At 41.3% G+C, this 15,592-nt stretch overlaps 1 protein-coding gene across 4 annotated transcripts; it reads right to left on the minus strand.

Moving 5' to 3' along the window:
- Positions 1-2,995: 2,995 nt before the first annotated feature.
- Positions 2,996-14,405, minus strand: LAYN (layilin). Of its 4 annotated transcripts, none has more exons than XR_003260053.2 (8): positions 14,254-14,405; positions 11,614-11,911; positions 9,239-9,396; positions 8,840-8,878; positions 8,378-8,461; positions 7,483-7,609; positions 5,525-6,822; positions 2,996-5,009 (listed from the first exon to the last, which is right to left on the minus strand). XR_003260053.2 is itself a non-coding variant. In XM_026105856.2 (8 exons), exons 3-8 carry the CDS (start codon positions 11,886-11,888, stop codon positions 6,471-6,473), a joined length of 1,035 nt encoding a protein of 344 aa, XP_025961641.2. In that variant the 5' UTR covers positions 11,889-11,911; positions 13,428-13,512; positions 14,254-14,277; the 3' UTR covers positions 2,996-6,470. The 4 variants fall into 4 exon arrangements, 3 of the variants coding, with proteins under 3 accessions (XP_025961641.2, XP_025961640.2, XP_025961639.2); XM_026105856.2 differs by adding an exon at positions 13,428-13,512 and having other exon boundaries at positions 2,996-6,822; positions 14,254-14,277; XM_026105855.2 differs by having other exon boundaries at positions 2,996-6,822; positions 7,507-7,609.
- Positions 14,406-15,592: the final 1,187 nt, after the last annotated feature.

Genomic DNA, 15,592 nt, shown 5'->3' on the forward strand with positions numbered 1-15,592 from the left:
ATTTAGTTACCTACATGCTGAGACAAAGAGACAGATTTTAAAAGAGCACTCAAAGGACTCAGGGAGAGAAGCTATGCTAAATTGGAAGTGCTGGAGCATCCAACAGTTCTTCCAAGCTTTCTTGTTTTGTATGTCAATTTTGGTGTTGATTTTTCTTGCTACCAATACTGGGATGTACAGGGGATGAAACCACTGACAAAAACAAAAGCTGCATTCAAGAAAATGCAGTTTATTACAAGCTGCTCCCTAACACATTAAGGCAAAATTGTTCCAGATGGGAAAGGCCAAGCAAGCCAGAAAAGTTTACAGCACCCTGTAAAGCCTACAGGAACACAAAGGCAATGTAATATCTAAGCACTTTTCCAAAAACTAATTACAAAGTGCATTTCAAAGAGAGAAATATTGGAGAATCAACTCAATTCCTCAATTTTTTAGAAATACTCATAGCAAAGGCCAAAACTTGGAGGAACCCTAGGACTTGCATATCTAACTTCTGAGCCATCTATTTCCACACATTGATTGTCCCGATTGTGGGACAATCTGACCACAGCCTTATAAGAATATCCCCAGAAAAGCAGCTATAGCACATGGGTAGTCTCAAAGAATTTAAATTGCCCTCATTTTAAGAATTTGAATTTTGTTTCTAACCACAACATAGCTCCTTTGCACAGAAGATATAACTTTTTGTTAGTTTGTTTTCGTAACTAATCCAATCAGAACAGAGAGCTTGTGATAGAACATCCATACACCTCTACCCACCTTCTTCATCTGAGTCAATTAAAAAAGTCTTTTGAGAAGAGAAAAAACATGACCAGAGACCATGAACATTAACTTTCATCCAAACAGTTTAAACCAGACAGCCTATGAAACTCAAATCAAGTGTGAAAAAATGAGAAAGACTATAGATCAGCATTACCCAGCCCTACCACCAAAAAAGCACTATTTTGGGTCACTTATGTATGAAACTTTAATTGATTAATAGGTAATTAAGTTTATCCCTATAGCTAACTGAACTGATTTCCAGAGATGGTGAACAATGCAGCCGACTTCACCTGACCTCAGTAAGTCAGCAGCTCAAATGGCAGGACACTTGCATAGTTACCAAAATATTGCTTTAAATGTTTACACACCTAAGCTCCAATATCTAGGTTGAGCTTTTGCTCTCATTTCCTGTTTTTCAATGCCTAAGAGATGCCAAGAGAAAAAAGCCAGAAGAAAGAGATGCTAACTGGGTGCCATTTTCAAAGCAGGCAAAAGCCTTTTCTGCAAGCTTGCTGCTTCAGAGCTTGATCCTGCACCACTGACTGCTGGAGGAACACTGCAAGATTGGCAGACGCTGTGTCATCCTGCAGGTATGCAGGACAGAGCCACTGTGCACAACCACTTGTCTGTAACACGCAGGAAGGGGGAAAAGCAGCTGTGTGAACTGACTGAAGTATTTCCATGTTTGCAATGCACAGCAATAGTACACAGATCCAGAACTGGCTTCCTTTGTATTTACACTGGCAGAGCACACTCATAGCCACATCCTGCACTCACTCCTGTTGTTTCAGTCCCATATAAAACACCTTCTGCTAAAGCCTTTGGCAGATCTTTGCTTCCTGGTGGCTTATGCAAATTGTTTTTGCTTTATTTTCCTATTTATTTTCTGTGCAAAGAGCAGCAAACTTTGTGTGAACTCTGTCAAGAGCTAAATTAATTTCAGATGCTTCACAGCCAGACTCATTTGGCAGGAGAACATAGCCCTCTTGGAGCCGGAAACATTCACCTGCAGAGCAATAGGTGAGTAATTATTAGCATTCCTGCTTGGCTTGCTTTATTTTGCTTGGTCATACTCTCTCCATTACCTGGTCTCTGATCAAAGGGGAAAAAAAAAAAAAAAAAAAAAAAAGGAACAGATGCATCCAAAGCCTGGAGTTTATAAAATTCTTGGAAATTTCTTAGCATAAAGCAAGGCAAAGCAGATCCAATTCTTCATAATTTTAACAATGCATTCTGAAGAGTTCTGGCTTCAGTGACCATTTCATGGTGTCAAGATTGCCTCAACCTGCTCCCTTCACACAGCTCTGCGTTATGTCCTTTATGCCTTCAGACAAAACTCATCCGGCAGGAGCCTAGCGCTTCACTGCCACATCACGCTGCCTCTCCATCAGTGCGTGCACAAGGTCTCCTAAACAAGGGAAATACTCTCAACGAAAACGTTCCACCAGCAAAATGAGATCAATGCAAGTCTTTCTGGCCACACTAGTACAGGCTCTTAAATAGCAGTGTCTGGCTGAGAAATCACTGAGGGTTGCATGGAAATCTTTAAAAAGATTAAGATTCCACTAAGTAATTCTGTACTGAAGGATACTGAGAAGTTTAGACTGGGCCTTAAAGCTTAACCATTTCCATTGGCTGTTTAAATCACAAGACTGAGGACTAATATTGAAGTGACTAGATCTTGTCTGATCACAATAAATATTTCTGAGTTCAGAATTCCTATGCTTGTTTGAGATCTTATAGACAAAAATTTTGTTGAGAATATTACATAATTGTAACCAACATTGAATGGCAGGCCTTGTTTTTTTTAATTAACAGGCATTCCCCATTTTTATTTGGCTTATGAAAAGGCTGAACATGATCCAACAGAACAAATAAAAATTACTTGCTGAACATTGGGCCAAGTAGCAGAACTACTCAACCAAACTATCTGTAATTAAACAATTTTTTTTTTTCTAAACATTCATAATGACTTAGTCTCAACATGCATCTGAACTATTCCATAGACCTGCTGGACAAGAGAATTAAAATTCTGGCAATTAAAAGGTCTTATTACTGTAGGTTCAAATCATTTTACAGTCACTCTTATTTTCAGATTCATAGCATCCCCAGAAGGCTAGGAAATGCTGTTATTCCTATTTTTCACAAGGGACTGAGACACTGAGTGGTTAAGATCAGACTGAGACAGGGTGCAGAACTCAGTCCAAACAGCCCCAGATACAGGACAACATCCTAAGGAGTTTCTTTTCTTTAATGCAGATGTCCAGATTACCAGTATTCAAAGTATTTGGTTCTCAACATGGCACTCCCACTTCTCAGTCCAATGGGATACATTCAAATAAAATGCCAGTTTTAGGAAATAGCTCCATTACTGGAATAATTGAAAACAGATTAAGTGCAGACAAAGCAAAATGTGCTGGCTTAACTCAAAGCTGAACATATTTGCCTTAAGAATACATAAACAAGTTCATAAAAGAGCTGAGACATCAGAGCAGACAGGAGAAATCATAACAGCCTAACTCCACAGAGCTGCTGCCAGTTTTCTACATAGACACAGCTATAAATGTGCAAAGATCTGTAGCAAGAAGCTGTACATCTCTGAACGCAAACCTCCAAGCATTTTCAGGACTTCAGTATTAACAGCAGGACTTAATTCGCATATGAAACACAGGCTAACTCTGGACTGAACAAAATCCAGAAGCCACACTGCTGCAATCAGTGCTTCTCAACCAGTGACTTTGCCTCAGAATCTGCCACTTGCTGCAGAACTTGTGCTGCCAACTCCAAGCTTCCATTTATCACTAGCATGTTCAGGTAAGGATGAAAAGCTTTGAAAAGCAGAACAAGTGCAAAACAAGGCTGTGTTGTGTGTCTACAGCCTGAAGCAACTGGGGAGACACAGAAATGGATTGTGCCTATTCATTTCAATGGGGAAATCTTGTAAATGTATTCTCAGTTTTGAAAATCTCAGTGCTGACGTACAATATTTAACAGGAAACAGTCCTTTATGCAACCAGATCATGTGCTTATCCAATAAATTTGAATCCCCTTTCCATTATTTTCCAAAAGCCTTGGCAACTGCAGAGATTTCCAGCTTCCTGCAAACCAATTTCTACAATAGGATTCAACTAAAGCAAGTCCACATCCAGCAGCACATGGGATTTTGCCCTGAGCATATTCAACTCAACATGAATCTCAGTTTTTATCCAAACTTCTGTTTTTCCACTTAGCTGTACTGACAGTGCAGAGGCCTTGCCACAGGAGTTAGCTCCAAGTTCTCGGGAGGGTCATTTAGTCCTTATTACTGTGAGCCAAACATTCATCCGATCATGTCATATAAACATTATCAGAAAGCCCTAGTGAAAAATAAGCTAATCATGATCTCAAGTCATCAGCACTGCTCCTGAGCTCCCTTTGCCATGTTTCTTCTAAACAAATGTATACAGGTGGGCTCTGCACTACATGGCATAGCAAAATCCCTCTGATAGTTACAAGCTTTTATGGGAGATGCTGCAATCTCTTCTAACACACAGAAGATGAATGCTTGTCCATGTGATGAGTTCAAAACCAAAGGCATCCAGTTCCTTAAGAATCCATGCTGCTGAGCAGACCATGTACCTTTTTGGTTATGCTTTTGCTCCTTTGTAAGTAAGGCTGTGTGGTATTCAACTTGCAGGGGATGACTCTTGGTACCTCTTCACACCATCTGGTGCTAGACAAGCACAGTTTAAGGAAAGTGCCCAGCACACAACTTGTCATTCAGTTGCCTTTCTGCATCATCAGTGATACATGACAGTCCTCCCAAGCCAAAGAGACAGAATTAAAGGGGAAAATTGCAGGGCTGTGTAATGAAAGATGCATGGAACCACCTTTCTCTTTTCCTGCGATACAAGCGATCTCTTAAAGTGTGCTTCAAAAGGCTTTAGAGCATACCAGTGACCAAGTTAAATGCAGGTTATTTTGGAACAGCTCATCACAGCCATTTCTAACTTTACATACCAGAAATCTCATTTATATTTGGCTGAAAGCATTTTAATAATTATACATTCTCTGCTCAAAATAAGAATTAAACTCAGCATAACCCTTACAGTGTCCTGTCAGCTTGCTCTGGCTCCTTACGTGCTTTAAGAGGATAAAACTCTGGCCTGCAGTTGCTTCTGCAGACTTTTGGCCAGTTCCTTCATATCACTTCCATGGCAAATGCATTCTTGTGATTTCTCCTAGCTCCTTATGAACTTTAAGATGTGCTGCAAAAAAAAAAAGAAAGAAAAAGAAAAAACAAAAAACCCACACAAACAGATGATTTAAAAGCAAACCCTTACCATGAATAGACTTGTCCCATCCTCTCAAAAGTCAAGCAGTGAAATATAGACCAGGAATTCTTTCCTATATATGGTGTTATTTTACATTCTTGCTTGTTCCTGGTATCTAACAGGCTAATTCTCATTTCATCTGAATTTATTCTTAGTTGTGTGGCAGCTATAGACTGCTCTCTTCCATCTCTATTCCTCCAAAAGGGCAGGGGAATGGCAGGTATCAAACATGGCTTTGCAGAAGATCCCTTAAAAAAAGTAATTCCCTCCCACTGTCAAGAGGCAAAATTCCATGAGCTATCCTCAGTACCTCATCCTGATACTTATTTAATCAAAGAAATGGAATATGTGAAGTCCCTGTAACACTGAGACAACAGAGCATTTATTATGACTTGTTACTATGATCAGTCTAAATGCTGCTTTTAATCCAATTTCCTATGTCCACCTACCTTGTCATAAATTCCATCTCTGGAGATTAGTATCAGGATGTTCATCCTCATGGAATTTAGTACAGGTCACAGGCACAAAGAGAAAAAATCTAGAATGAAATTGCAACTGGCTATTCCTTCTACAAGAAAGAAACTAGTATTTAGTTTGTCATGTAGGCCAAAGCCAGACTGCAGTATTTTCTGAGACCAAGTAAAATGCTTTGGAATACCCCATTGCCTTTCTTTAGCATTAGAGAGAAGTTCCTCATTCCTTGCTTTGAAATTACTTTTGTGGGGATAAGTAAAGGGACACAATGAGCCTTATGACAAAGCACCTACTGCAATTCTTTGAAAAACAACTTACAGTGTAAACTCAGTTATGTGCTGTGACTCACATATCTTGCCTTGACAGTGAGACTTAGAGGGGGAAAAGAGCAGAAACTACACTACTCTCCTCCCTGTGAAGTGCCTGTCAGCATTGTAAGCAGCTGATGAAGACCCTACAGTTGGACCATGGGTTGGCATGGAAACAATGACAGATCTGCAACTACAGCAGCTTTCTTTGGGACACCTATGAGAAAGCATGACAAGTGACTGACTTTTGACTTTCAACTTCTTTGGAGATGAGAAAGTTCAAATAAATAGGGATTTTAGATTGTTCTTTAAAGACCTTAATATTTTCACCTTTGGAGTGCAGGAAATTTAGACTGTAAACAAAAAGTAATCAAGACTTAACAGGCCATTCCTGGTGCAAAAGGGGGGTTGATGCAAAGCACAGTATATAAATTCTTTTTGGTTTGGATCTTTAAAATCCCATGTTCTTTCAAGAAAGAATAGAGGGATGATGCAAAACCAGGATACAATATCACACATACAGTCATTAAAACAAGTGCATGGGTAGGGCAGGCTAAACTTGCATTGGCATTCACTTTGTGATCCACATTTCAGGCTTTCTTTGTCCATTTCCTTAGTATCCATATATCTCATTCTCCACCCAGGCTGATTCCTTGCTCCTCCCCACATGATCTCCACACAGTTCATATATATCATTGGTCACAAAGCCACTTTCTGTACTGGCCAATGTCACAAAGCCACTTGATGTATTCATTGCCACATCATCATAATCCCCAGAGAGACTGTCAAGCATCTTATCTTCTCGTGTACGGAATGAGGAATTCTTAATGTCAGGCCTCGTTCCAGTCAGATCTGCTTCTGATTGCTTCTTAATTACTTTGTAAACCTCCAGATTTGGACTGTTCCTCCTGTGGGTAGAGAGCCAGGAATCTTCGTCCTTTGGGCTTGCTTCTATTTGCTGTCTCCTTAGGAAAAAGGAGAACATATTAGGACTTGTTCTTTCCACAGAACCAAACACAAAACACCAGGCCTCTCAAGAACCTAGAGATGATCTTGAGGAAAGCTGACGCTAAAACCTAGACACAGCACGCTTGGTACTGTTTGCAGTTCCAGGTGTGGGCAGCAGGCTGCATCCCTGGCAGAGCCCAGGCCCTGCTGAGACACCCTGGCATCCAGAGGGGCTGAGGCAACAAGGCTCAACCCTGGCACCCCAAACACCACAGCCACCTTCCCCACCAGAGCTACCATGCACACAGGGAAAGGGAAGGGAGACGGAAAAAAGTAGTAGAAAAACTGTTGTAACTTTGGAGCAAATAATGTTCATCACTTTTGATAGGGGTCTCCTGATCTTTAAGTGTTCTTTAATAAAGGAATTTTAATGTTAACACTTCAAATCAATCATCTCATTTTACACTATTCCCTAACTAGCATACACCTGTGACCATGATAATATAGCAATGTGATTTGCTTAAAATTGTACTTCAGAAATAATTCAGCATGGAAAAATCCATGCAAGCCATCCATGTTTCTAAACATTTACTTGGCTGAAAACAGCCATCCCCAGAGCATCTTAAAGAATCCTGAAGCTGGCTGCAAAGTGATTGTACAAGATACCACAGGTTCACCTGTTAAACAACAGTGTCACTTGCCTCTTCGCAAAAAGCCAAAAACAGAAGAAGGCTGTAACGACCATCAGTAGAAGCAGCACAGGAATGCTGGGAATAAGGATGTAGGCAAGACTCAGAGCAGGTTCTAGGGGGCAAAAACACAAAATTCCAGCTTTCATTCACTTCTAGTTGCATTTGGCATGCACAGAACTTCATAGAAAAATTAAGTTATAAAAGGCAGCACCATTATACCTCAAAGGGTTTCAAGTTCTGTTCACAATCCACCAGTATCCACTCCTTCTCAAAGGCAGCGACTCCAATATAGACTGATATGTAGTTCAGCAAGTTAGAGTAAAATAAGCTCAAATTTTCAAGATTAGGAACTAACAACCATTGCTGTCTCACTGTGAGAAGGCAATGGTAGTGCAAGTTAATGAGATATGCTGTCTTTTAAAAGCTTATGAATCCCCATCTAAAAGACTTCGGAGCAGGAAGTGTCTTATGATTTACAAATTTCTAAACATCATTCTTTTTCTCCAGTCATCTACATGAAGGGAAAAGCCAGCGTGGTAAGAAGAAATTTAAAGTTTTTAATAGTTAATAGTTAAATTAAATAAACAGAACATTACCAGTTTTGACATTCAAGAGCAATTCAGTAACTTAAAAGTACTTTTTTCAGACCCACAGTACTTTGCACAGCTTTAGATTTAGAACGCTTTGGTATTCAGAGCAGCCTGTTTACGCTGGTACTGGTAAAGTTTCATGGGAAATTTTTTCAGCTGCAGTCATCTAAGCTCAGTCTGTGTTCAGGGTCAAACACTCCACATCTAAAGAATGAGTGTTTGCAGCCACATATGAGATGTGGGCCTACGGGGCCAGAGAGAATGGGCCAGCTGTTGAACACACAGCATACCTTTGGCTTCTTTAAGTGTTTCATTAGCATCTTTCTTACGGTGTTCTTCTGGGAATACTGGCTTCAAGGGCTCTGTAGCAACATCTGCGAAGAAGCAGATATTCCTTGCTGTATTATATTGCAGATGTTAGTTGAAAGAGCTTAATCATAAGAAGTGAGGGTGAGAGATGGAAGAGACTGCCAGCTGTAAAGAGGTGCAAGGTGTTTTAACCTGATACTCTTTTGCCAAGATCTCCGCAGCATGAGCAGGGGCTCCAGATAGTGCATCAACAACAGGCAACACTAGACTGGTCCAGACTGGATTATACTATAGCACGAGGCAAATGCAAACTGCAGGGAAGCTTCTTTGCTCATGAAGTTTGCAGTCTGTGAGGGTCCTTGATAATGAATGTTAATAGAGCATTTCTAATAAAAGTTAAAGTATCATTTAGAAAAGCCTAAAACAAAACTTCTGTAACTCACCTGTTTGAGAATTCTCTCTTGGAGCATTCGTTTGCTTCTCTAAAAGAAAAAAAAGACGTGTATAGTTTCCTTATAAGCTTGAGTAGGGGGACCAAGTCTACCGACTATAGCACAAGTGAGTACCCTTCTTTGGCGTTCCCTCTCCCTCAGGCCTCATTTGAGATCTCAAACACTTTATAAAAATCCTCTGAGTTCATCAAGTCACAATGTAAGTAGCTATAGATGTTAGATACTGAGGTAATTTTCCCCAGGACTTATATCGATTTAAAGGTATCCATTTCCTAACAGATATTTCCAGTGAAGCTGGAGGTTTTCCATATACATTGTCATAACTTCCTTATACCTGCTCTTGAGGACTGGGAGCAGGTTGGATTTTAAAGACACAGAATGACTCATTACCAAGAGAATACTTGCAAATGAAGTTATTTTTCATATTGCATCTGTCATCATTCCACTGAAACATGTAAGGACCTCCAACACCTGGTGGGGCAGATGGCTGGTGGTACATCACAACACAGATTTCACTCCCACAGGATGGCTCATCTACATACCAGTTCCTAGGAAAACAAAACAAACAGGTCAAGTAAGACTTGCAGTCACCTTCCATGATGCTGCAGAAGCTTAAATGGGAACGTAGCATAGAGGGTGGTATCAAAACAGAATACAGCTCAGCACACGCACCCTCTTCCATCGACTAAAGATAGGAACAATGACAATACAGGTATTCACAGTGTACCTTCTTTTTGAATTCCTCTTCATTTCCAAGGAGAACTTGGACAACAAGGCTTTCAAAGGATGTCAGGGAGTGAAGAGCTCTCTACCTCACTGTCTGAATCTCCTCTGTGAGGCTGAGTAAGGTGCAGGAGAGCTTTTACTTTCTCTGTACGCTTTTAGACCTCCGCAAAATTATCAGCAAAAATAATTTTTGCTCACTGGCCTCACTACCCAATGCCTGCAAGTTTTTCCTTTTCTTATTATATGGGTGTTAAAGCTAAAACAAAACCTGTTTTTCCCCCCTGTCTAGAAACACATTAACAAAAAACATCTTGCAGATGTTTTTTCCAATAACAAACTTCACCACAGTAAAACTGCATAAGTCTTTCCAAGTGGGTCAAAGGAAGTAGGCCTTCAGTATTTAGCAATCTAATATAATTGATACCAAAGAGGCATTTTATATATTGCAGAGGAGTATTTCTTTTAAGACTGTATAGGCCTGATTTTGAGAAATGTTCAATACCCACTGATTCTGGAACAAGCAAGATTCTGCATGCCAAGCACTTTTTGAAAGCTAGCCCATAAAATATAAATAATTCCAGATATACCAAGATATTCAACATGGGGAAAAAACATAAGTGTTAAAGCAATAATTTTTCAATCATTACATCCCTGTATTCTTCCCCTTCCTCCATCCACCCCCCCAAGAAAACAAGTCTTCTGTTAAGCTATATCAGTTCATGCACATAAGCTGTGCCCCACCAACGAAAGACAAAGCTATATCAGTTTCCTAGCAGCACCAGATCTGGTCTGGCTCCCAAATATGTATTTCCAATATCTGAATGATAGAAACTTTAAATTGAACAGTACTCATAGCAGTTTTGTTTTATTCAGTCCTGCACAGAGCAAGTAAAATCTCTTATTGTAAATGTGGTACTTTAGGAGCCAGTAACAACTTAATTCTACGCATTTCCAATATAAAGAACACAGCAAAGGTAGACTTGTTTCATATATGACATGTTGCCATAAAATATTTAATAACAGCTGGGTTATTTGATGAGATTCTTGGTTCAATCACTATAAATGCAGCAAGAAATGCAGGATAATTACTGAACACTGCATAGTTTGATTTTTTTCTAGAGTTTAATTATAGGTTCAACAGTAACTGTCTGCCAGGCAAAACCCTCTTGAACCTGCAAGTTCGCTGTAGAGCTGACACCTCATTGCCAAGTCTTTCATTAACCTGGCAATGTTTAGAGCAAAAGACTCCCTATTTCTATACCACACAAATGCAGATTTTGTAGGCCTGGTGCTCTGAATATCTTTGTGCTAGAGAACTGTGACTAGCGATCAAAAAGGAGGCATAATTCAGCAGAACCTCTGAGGCTAAACACATTTTGGTTCTATGTTGAACAGAAACATCACTGTAGTGGAAACTCCTCCAGCAAATTCTATTAGTTATAAATGCTGTTGCTTCTGTATTTTAATTACAGCAAATGCTGTGGTTCCACCTGCCTTAAGACACAGAGGCAAAGACCTAATGAGTACTTCAAAGATTTTAGTTTCTCTTGTCTACAATAAATTCTGCAGCTCTCCAAGTCTGCAGTCTCATAGGAAAGAAGACTATTCCCTCAGCAAGTAGGAAGAGGAGGGTCCATTTGTCAGGACATTAGGGGAAAGAACTTCAGAAGATCTGAAATTCAGGGACCTACATGTCAAGGCACATATTTTGTATATGCTTAATCAGATTAAGACCAGAGGGCCTTCTCTTCCACTTCTCTTTAGCCAGCAAAAACTGAGCATTTAGTCTAATCTAGGTGTCCTATATAGTCAGTAAAGAGCAAGCAGGGTCTCTAAAAAGGAATTTGTCTAGCCCTTACAGCTGGATGGGATGCACTACCCTATGGAGATGACTACCACTTCACTGACTGCAGGGGGAACACCAAGGACAGCTCAGACAACACTACTTGATTCTTTCGAAAGAATCGTTTCAGATTGCTAGAGGTGGGTGATGCAGGCTTCCACCTGGCTACCAACCAGCTTCTCGCCCAGGTACCTACCGGAACTTGGACGAGCTGCCATCCGACCAGGAGTAGAGGTTCTGACACTCTGTGCTATTGTCTACCTCATGCTTTTTCCTCCTAAGCCCTATCCAAAAATCTCCATCAGAAGCCAAGAGACTTTCAATAAATTTTTCAATCAGTCTTTGTTCTGCTTCTGTTTCAATACTGACTAGGTGACCACCATCAGCTCTGCAGGCAAGGCGTGCTTCTTCATAGCTGATCCTCCGCGAAACATCATGAAAGTAAACTATTTTATAGCACGGCCGCTCCATTCCACCCCGGCAAACTGTCTGCCCTGTAAAAAATAGAAACCTGTTACAGAAATTGTGCCTATGAGGACAAAAAGTGAACACTGATACTTCTATTTAGCTGAGCTTGGCACTGTATGGCAATTTATACAGAGAATGCAACAGGGGTAAAAAAAATTAACGCAGCCTCCTATATCACTGGAATGGCACAAGGCATCTCCAAAGTTCTTACTGCGCACAGCAGTTTAGGTTGATCTGCACAGCACAGCTCTTTCATGCTCTGCACTTCTCAGCTCCCCCATGAGTTTTCTGCAATTTGGAGACCCCAGGAGTTCCTTACAAAGACATAATGCTGTGTCAGAGAACAAGCTGCCACGTGCAACATTTTTAAAGAGTTCCTTTACAAGTGTTCAAGGAGGCTGCCTTTTTTTTAAAAAAAGGAATTTAAGTGGCTCGAATTAGAGATTCCCTTACACAAGCAGAAATAATTATTTACCTTCTGTGGCATACAGAATAGTTTTATGGAGTCTACTGCAGTATATCAAGATGCATTCATGCAGTCTGATTTATAAGCACTGCTCTCAACTGTAAAGTTACTGACTGCCCAGGAAGTAAACAAGTCTGTTTTCAGACTGTCATAAGCCAAGGGCTTTTTCATGCATGAAGCAGCATAGCTTATTTTGATTTTAAGGAAAGTAGCCATCAAAGTGAAAAGACATAATCTAAAACTTATGCACTTGTGTATTTCTCAGCAGAAGAGTCCCACCATTTAGACTGTGGAAACAAAGTTTCATTTTACTTAGCAAATATTTCTCTTCAAACAGGCAGCAATCTTCTAACCTAAATATTTTTACAAAAGAAAAACATTTAGCAACTACAGGAAAAAGCAACATCCATTATATAATCAGAACAAATGGGATGTGTGGACAGGTCATTATAAATTCACATACAGGATATATGCTGGTTTTTCCGTATTCTTGTATCTTCCTGCATGGCCACTCAGAGCCTGGGAATTTTAAACACATTCCATACTGGAACTTTTAAACACTTCAGTACTCAGAACCACAGAGCCTGCTAACACTTTACAGAAAAATTAGAACTGTTTGTGCCACAAAAACATCATCTCAAAATGTATCTTTAGGCAAAACCTGTGTTTCTCTTGGTAATTTAACACTCACGCAAGTTTTGTGTAAAAGGCAAGAGACTGTACCTCTTCCAAAGGACATGTCCACTGCTGTTGCGAAAGCCACAAGGAAAAACACAGATGGCATATTATTATAAATCTGCAGCAATTGTCTAGAAATAGAGCCAGTTATGAACTATCTGGGTTCTTCTCTGATATTCAAACACTTTTCTTTTCCATAGACTAGAATATCTGTCTTGTTACTCAAGCGTGCCACTGCTTTTAGCTAAGGAAAAAAATTATTTAGTTGATTCCAGTCCAAACCTCATTGCAAGTTAACTTTCCAAACAGCAATCTCACTATATAGATTAGGTAACAGAGCACTACTGGATATGAAGCTCTAACCAACGCTGAAAGGGTTCCTTGTATTTCCCCCTTACCTCCTCAGTGCTAACACAGGATCTGCCTCAAAGCCTGCTGACTTCAGTGAGCCTTGGTAATACAAAGCTAGGAAAGTCAATTGCACTGCAAAGTAAAAATTGATGAAAGGAAATATTATCTCCAATCCCACCACCACCACCACCCTTGGGGGGCAGCTGAGCTCTGGAACTCACTGCCACAAAATCCAGTTGCAGACGACAGCACACCAGAATTAAAAAAGGATTTATAGGGATAATAAGAACATGAACCAACAAGAAAGTGTCTTGAGTGGTAACATTCAGGCTTTATCCTGAATGCACTAAATTATTAGGTTAGGGAGAGCACCTTGTCTGGCTGTTGGGTACTATGGGGGGTCCAGCACTTTGGTCTGAAGCTAGACTAGACCACCTCGTTTGGGTACTACACCAAAAAGCCTGCTGGTCCAGCCCTGAGCTGCTACACCCTTGTTCCTAAGAAAGGTCTCCAGTTAATAGCTGGCATTGCTCTGCAGCAAACGAGGACCTGGACAGACCGATAACCAAAACAGTTTGTGCGGGAAGAACGGGAAAACTAGCTTGGGCTAGCAGCGAAGAGCAGCAGCTCTGTTATCTAGGACGGCACTCAAAGCCCCCCGAAGCGAGGAAGCAGCGCTGCAGCGAGAGCGCTGGGGAAGCGAGACCCTGCGAGCAGAGGGGCAGCGCGGAGGGCAGCGGGCCCCGCGCCGCGGCTGCGGAGCTCTCCCGGGGCAGGTCCCGCCGCTGCTGCGGAGCCAGAAAAGGGGGGAAAACCACCCAGTTTCCCGCCGAGGCGAGGCGAGCCCCGCGCCCGCCCCCCGCCGCGGCTTACCGCTGAGCAGCCGAGCGCCCGCAGCGCAGCCCAGCGCGGCGGCGCAGAGGGCCGCGGCCGCCAGCATGGTCGCCGGCTCCGTGCGCGGGGCTCCCCCGCCGCTGGCCGCGCTGCCGCGGCGGCTGCGGGCGGAGCGGGGCTGGGGCCGGGGCGGAGCCGGCGCCGCCGCCGCCTCCCGCTGCGTGCAGCCCCCGGAGCACAGGCAGGGCCGCCCCGTCCCGCCCTGCCGCCGGGGAGCTGGGCTGCACCTGGTTAAAGGACAAATGCAGCCCGCACAGCGCTACGCGCTGCCTGCTCAGCGGACAGATGCCTAATAGGGTTAATGTTTTAATATGGGAAATTAATATGGTTTTATTGGACTTAATCTAGACCAGCTCTTGGTAATTGACTTGAGAAATCAGCAATTTCTAAAAACCAGTATTTTAAAAATGGAGACAGACCCTCTAAAGCATCATGAAGACTCCCCACTCCAGGTTACCAGACGTCAGGGAGCACAGAGGTAGTTGCTGGGGCTGCACTAGGACAACAGCTTTGCCCAGCCTGTATCACATCTGCAAAACGTACACAGCAACGGTGTTCTCCGATCTGACTTTTGCATTTCCTAATTCCTTGGTGATTAAGATCTGGATTTAACAAACATGCACTTGAGCAGCTTTACTGGCATAAGCAATTTCACTGATTTCATGAACTTGAATCTTAACAGAAGGAGGATTAATATATTAGCAATACAAGATTTTACATTTAGTTCCATTTCTTAGGAAAGACTAGGTCTTAAGTCCTTTTGAAGATTCTCCAACACACCTCCAAGTGAGATATGCCCATTGAAAATGACATGCATCTAACTATTTCCAAACTATTAACTAGTGTAATTTGACATATATCAAATATGGGGAAGAACTGAGCATCTGAACTGTCAGTAATTTGAACTGCAAGTCTGAAATCTAGTCTTTATCAGGCAAGGCTTCATTGCCTCAACACTCCATTATTATCTGAAGAAACTTGACAGAAAGGAAATCCTGTTTTAAGAGATTTTTGTTTTGCAAATTAAAGCAAACAAAATAATTAGTTTTGCAAGAAATTTAAGAAAAACCTCATCTTCCTTACAGCTGTGTTTATTTCATAACACAGGTTAAAACCCACCACCACCAGTTATTTTAGCAGCCTATCCTTTTCCTAGCATATATGTATGCTGAACCTCTTGGAAAGCATTTCTCTAATGGCTCCAAAGAGAGAGCATTAAAATATCTCCATGGAACACAGTAGTAGCAATATTTCCTTGAATTACTGAAATGACTACGTTTTGCCCTCTCATATCAAAAGCATAACTAAGGAGTACACT

Source organism: Dromaius novaehollandiae, chromosome 21 (assembly GCF_036370855.1).
Source record: "Dromaius novaehollandiae isolate bDroNov1 chromosome 21, bDroNov1.hap1, whole genome shotgun sequence".
In the NCBI taxonomy this organism is placed as follows: domain Eukaryota; kingdom Metazoa; phylum Chordata; class Aves; order Casuariiformes; family Dromaiidae; genus Dromaius; species Dromaius novaehollandiae.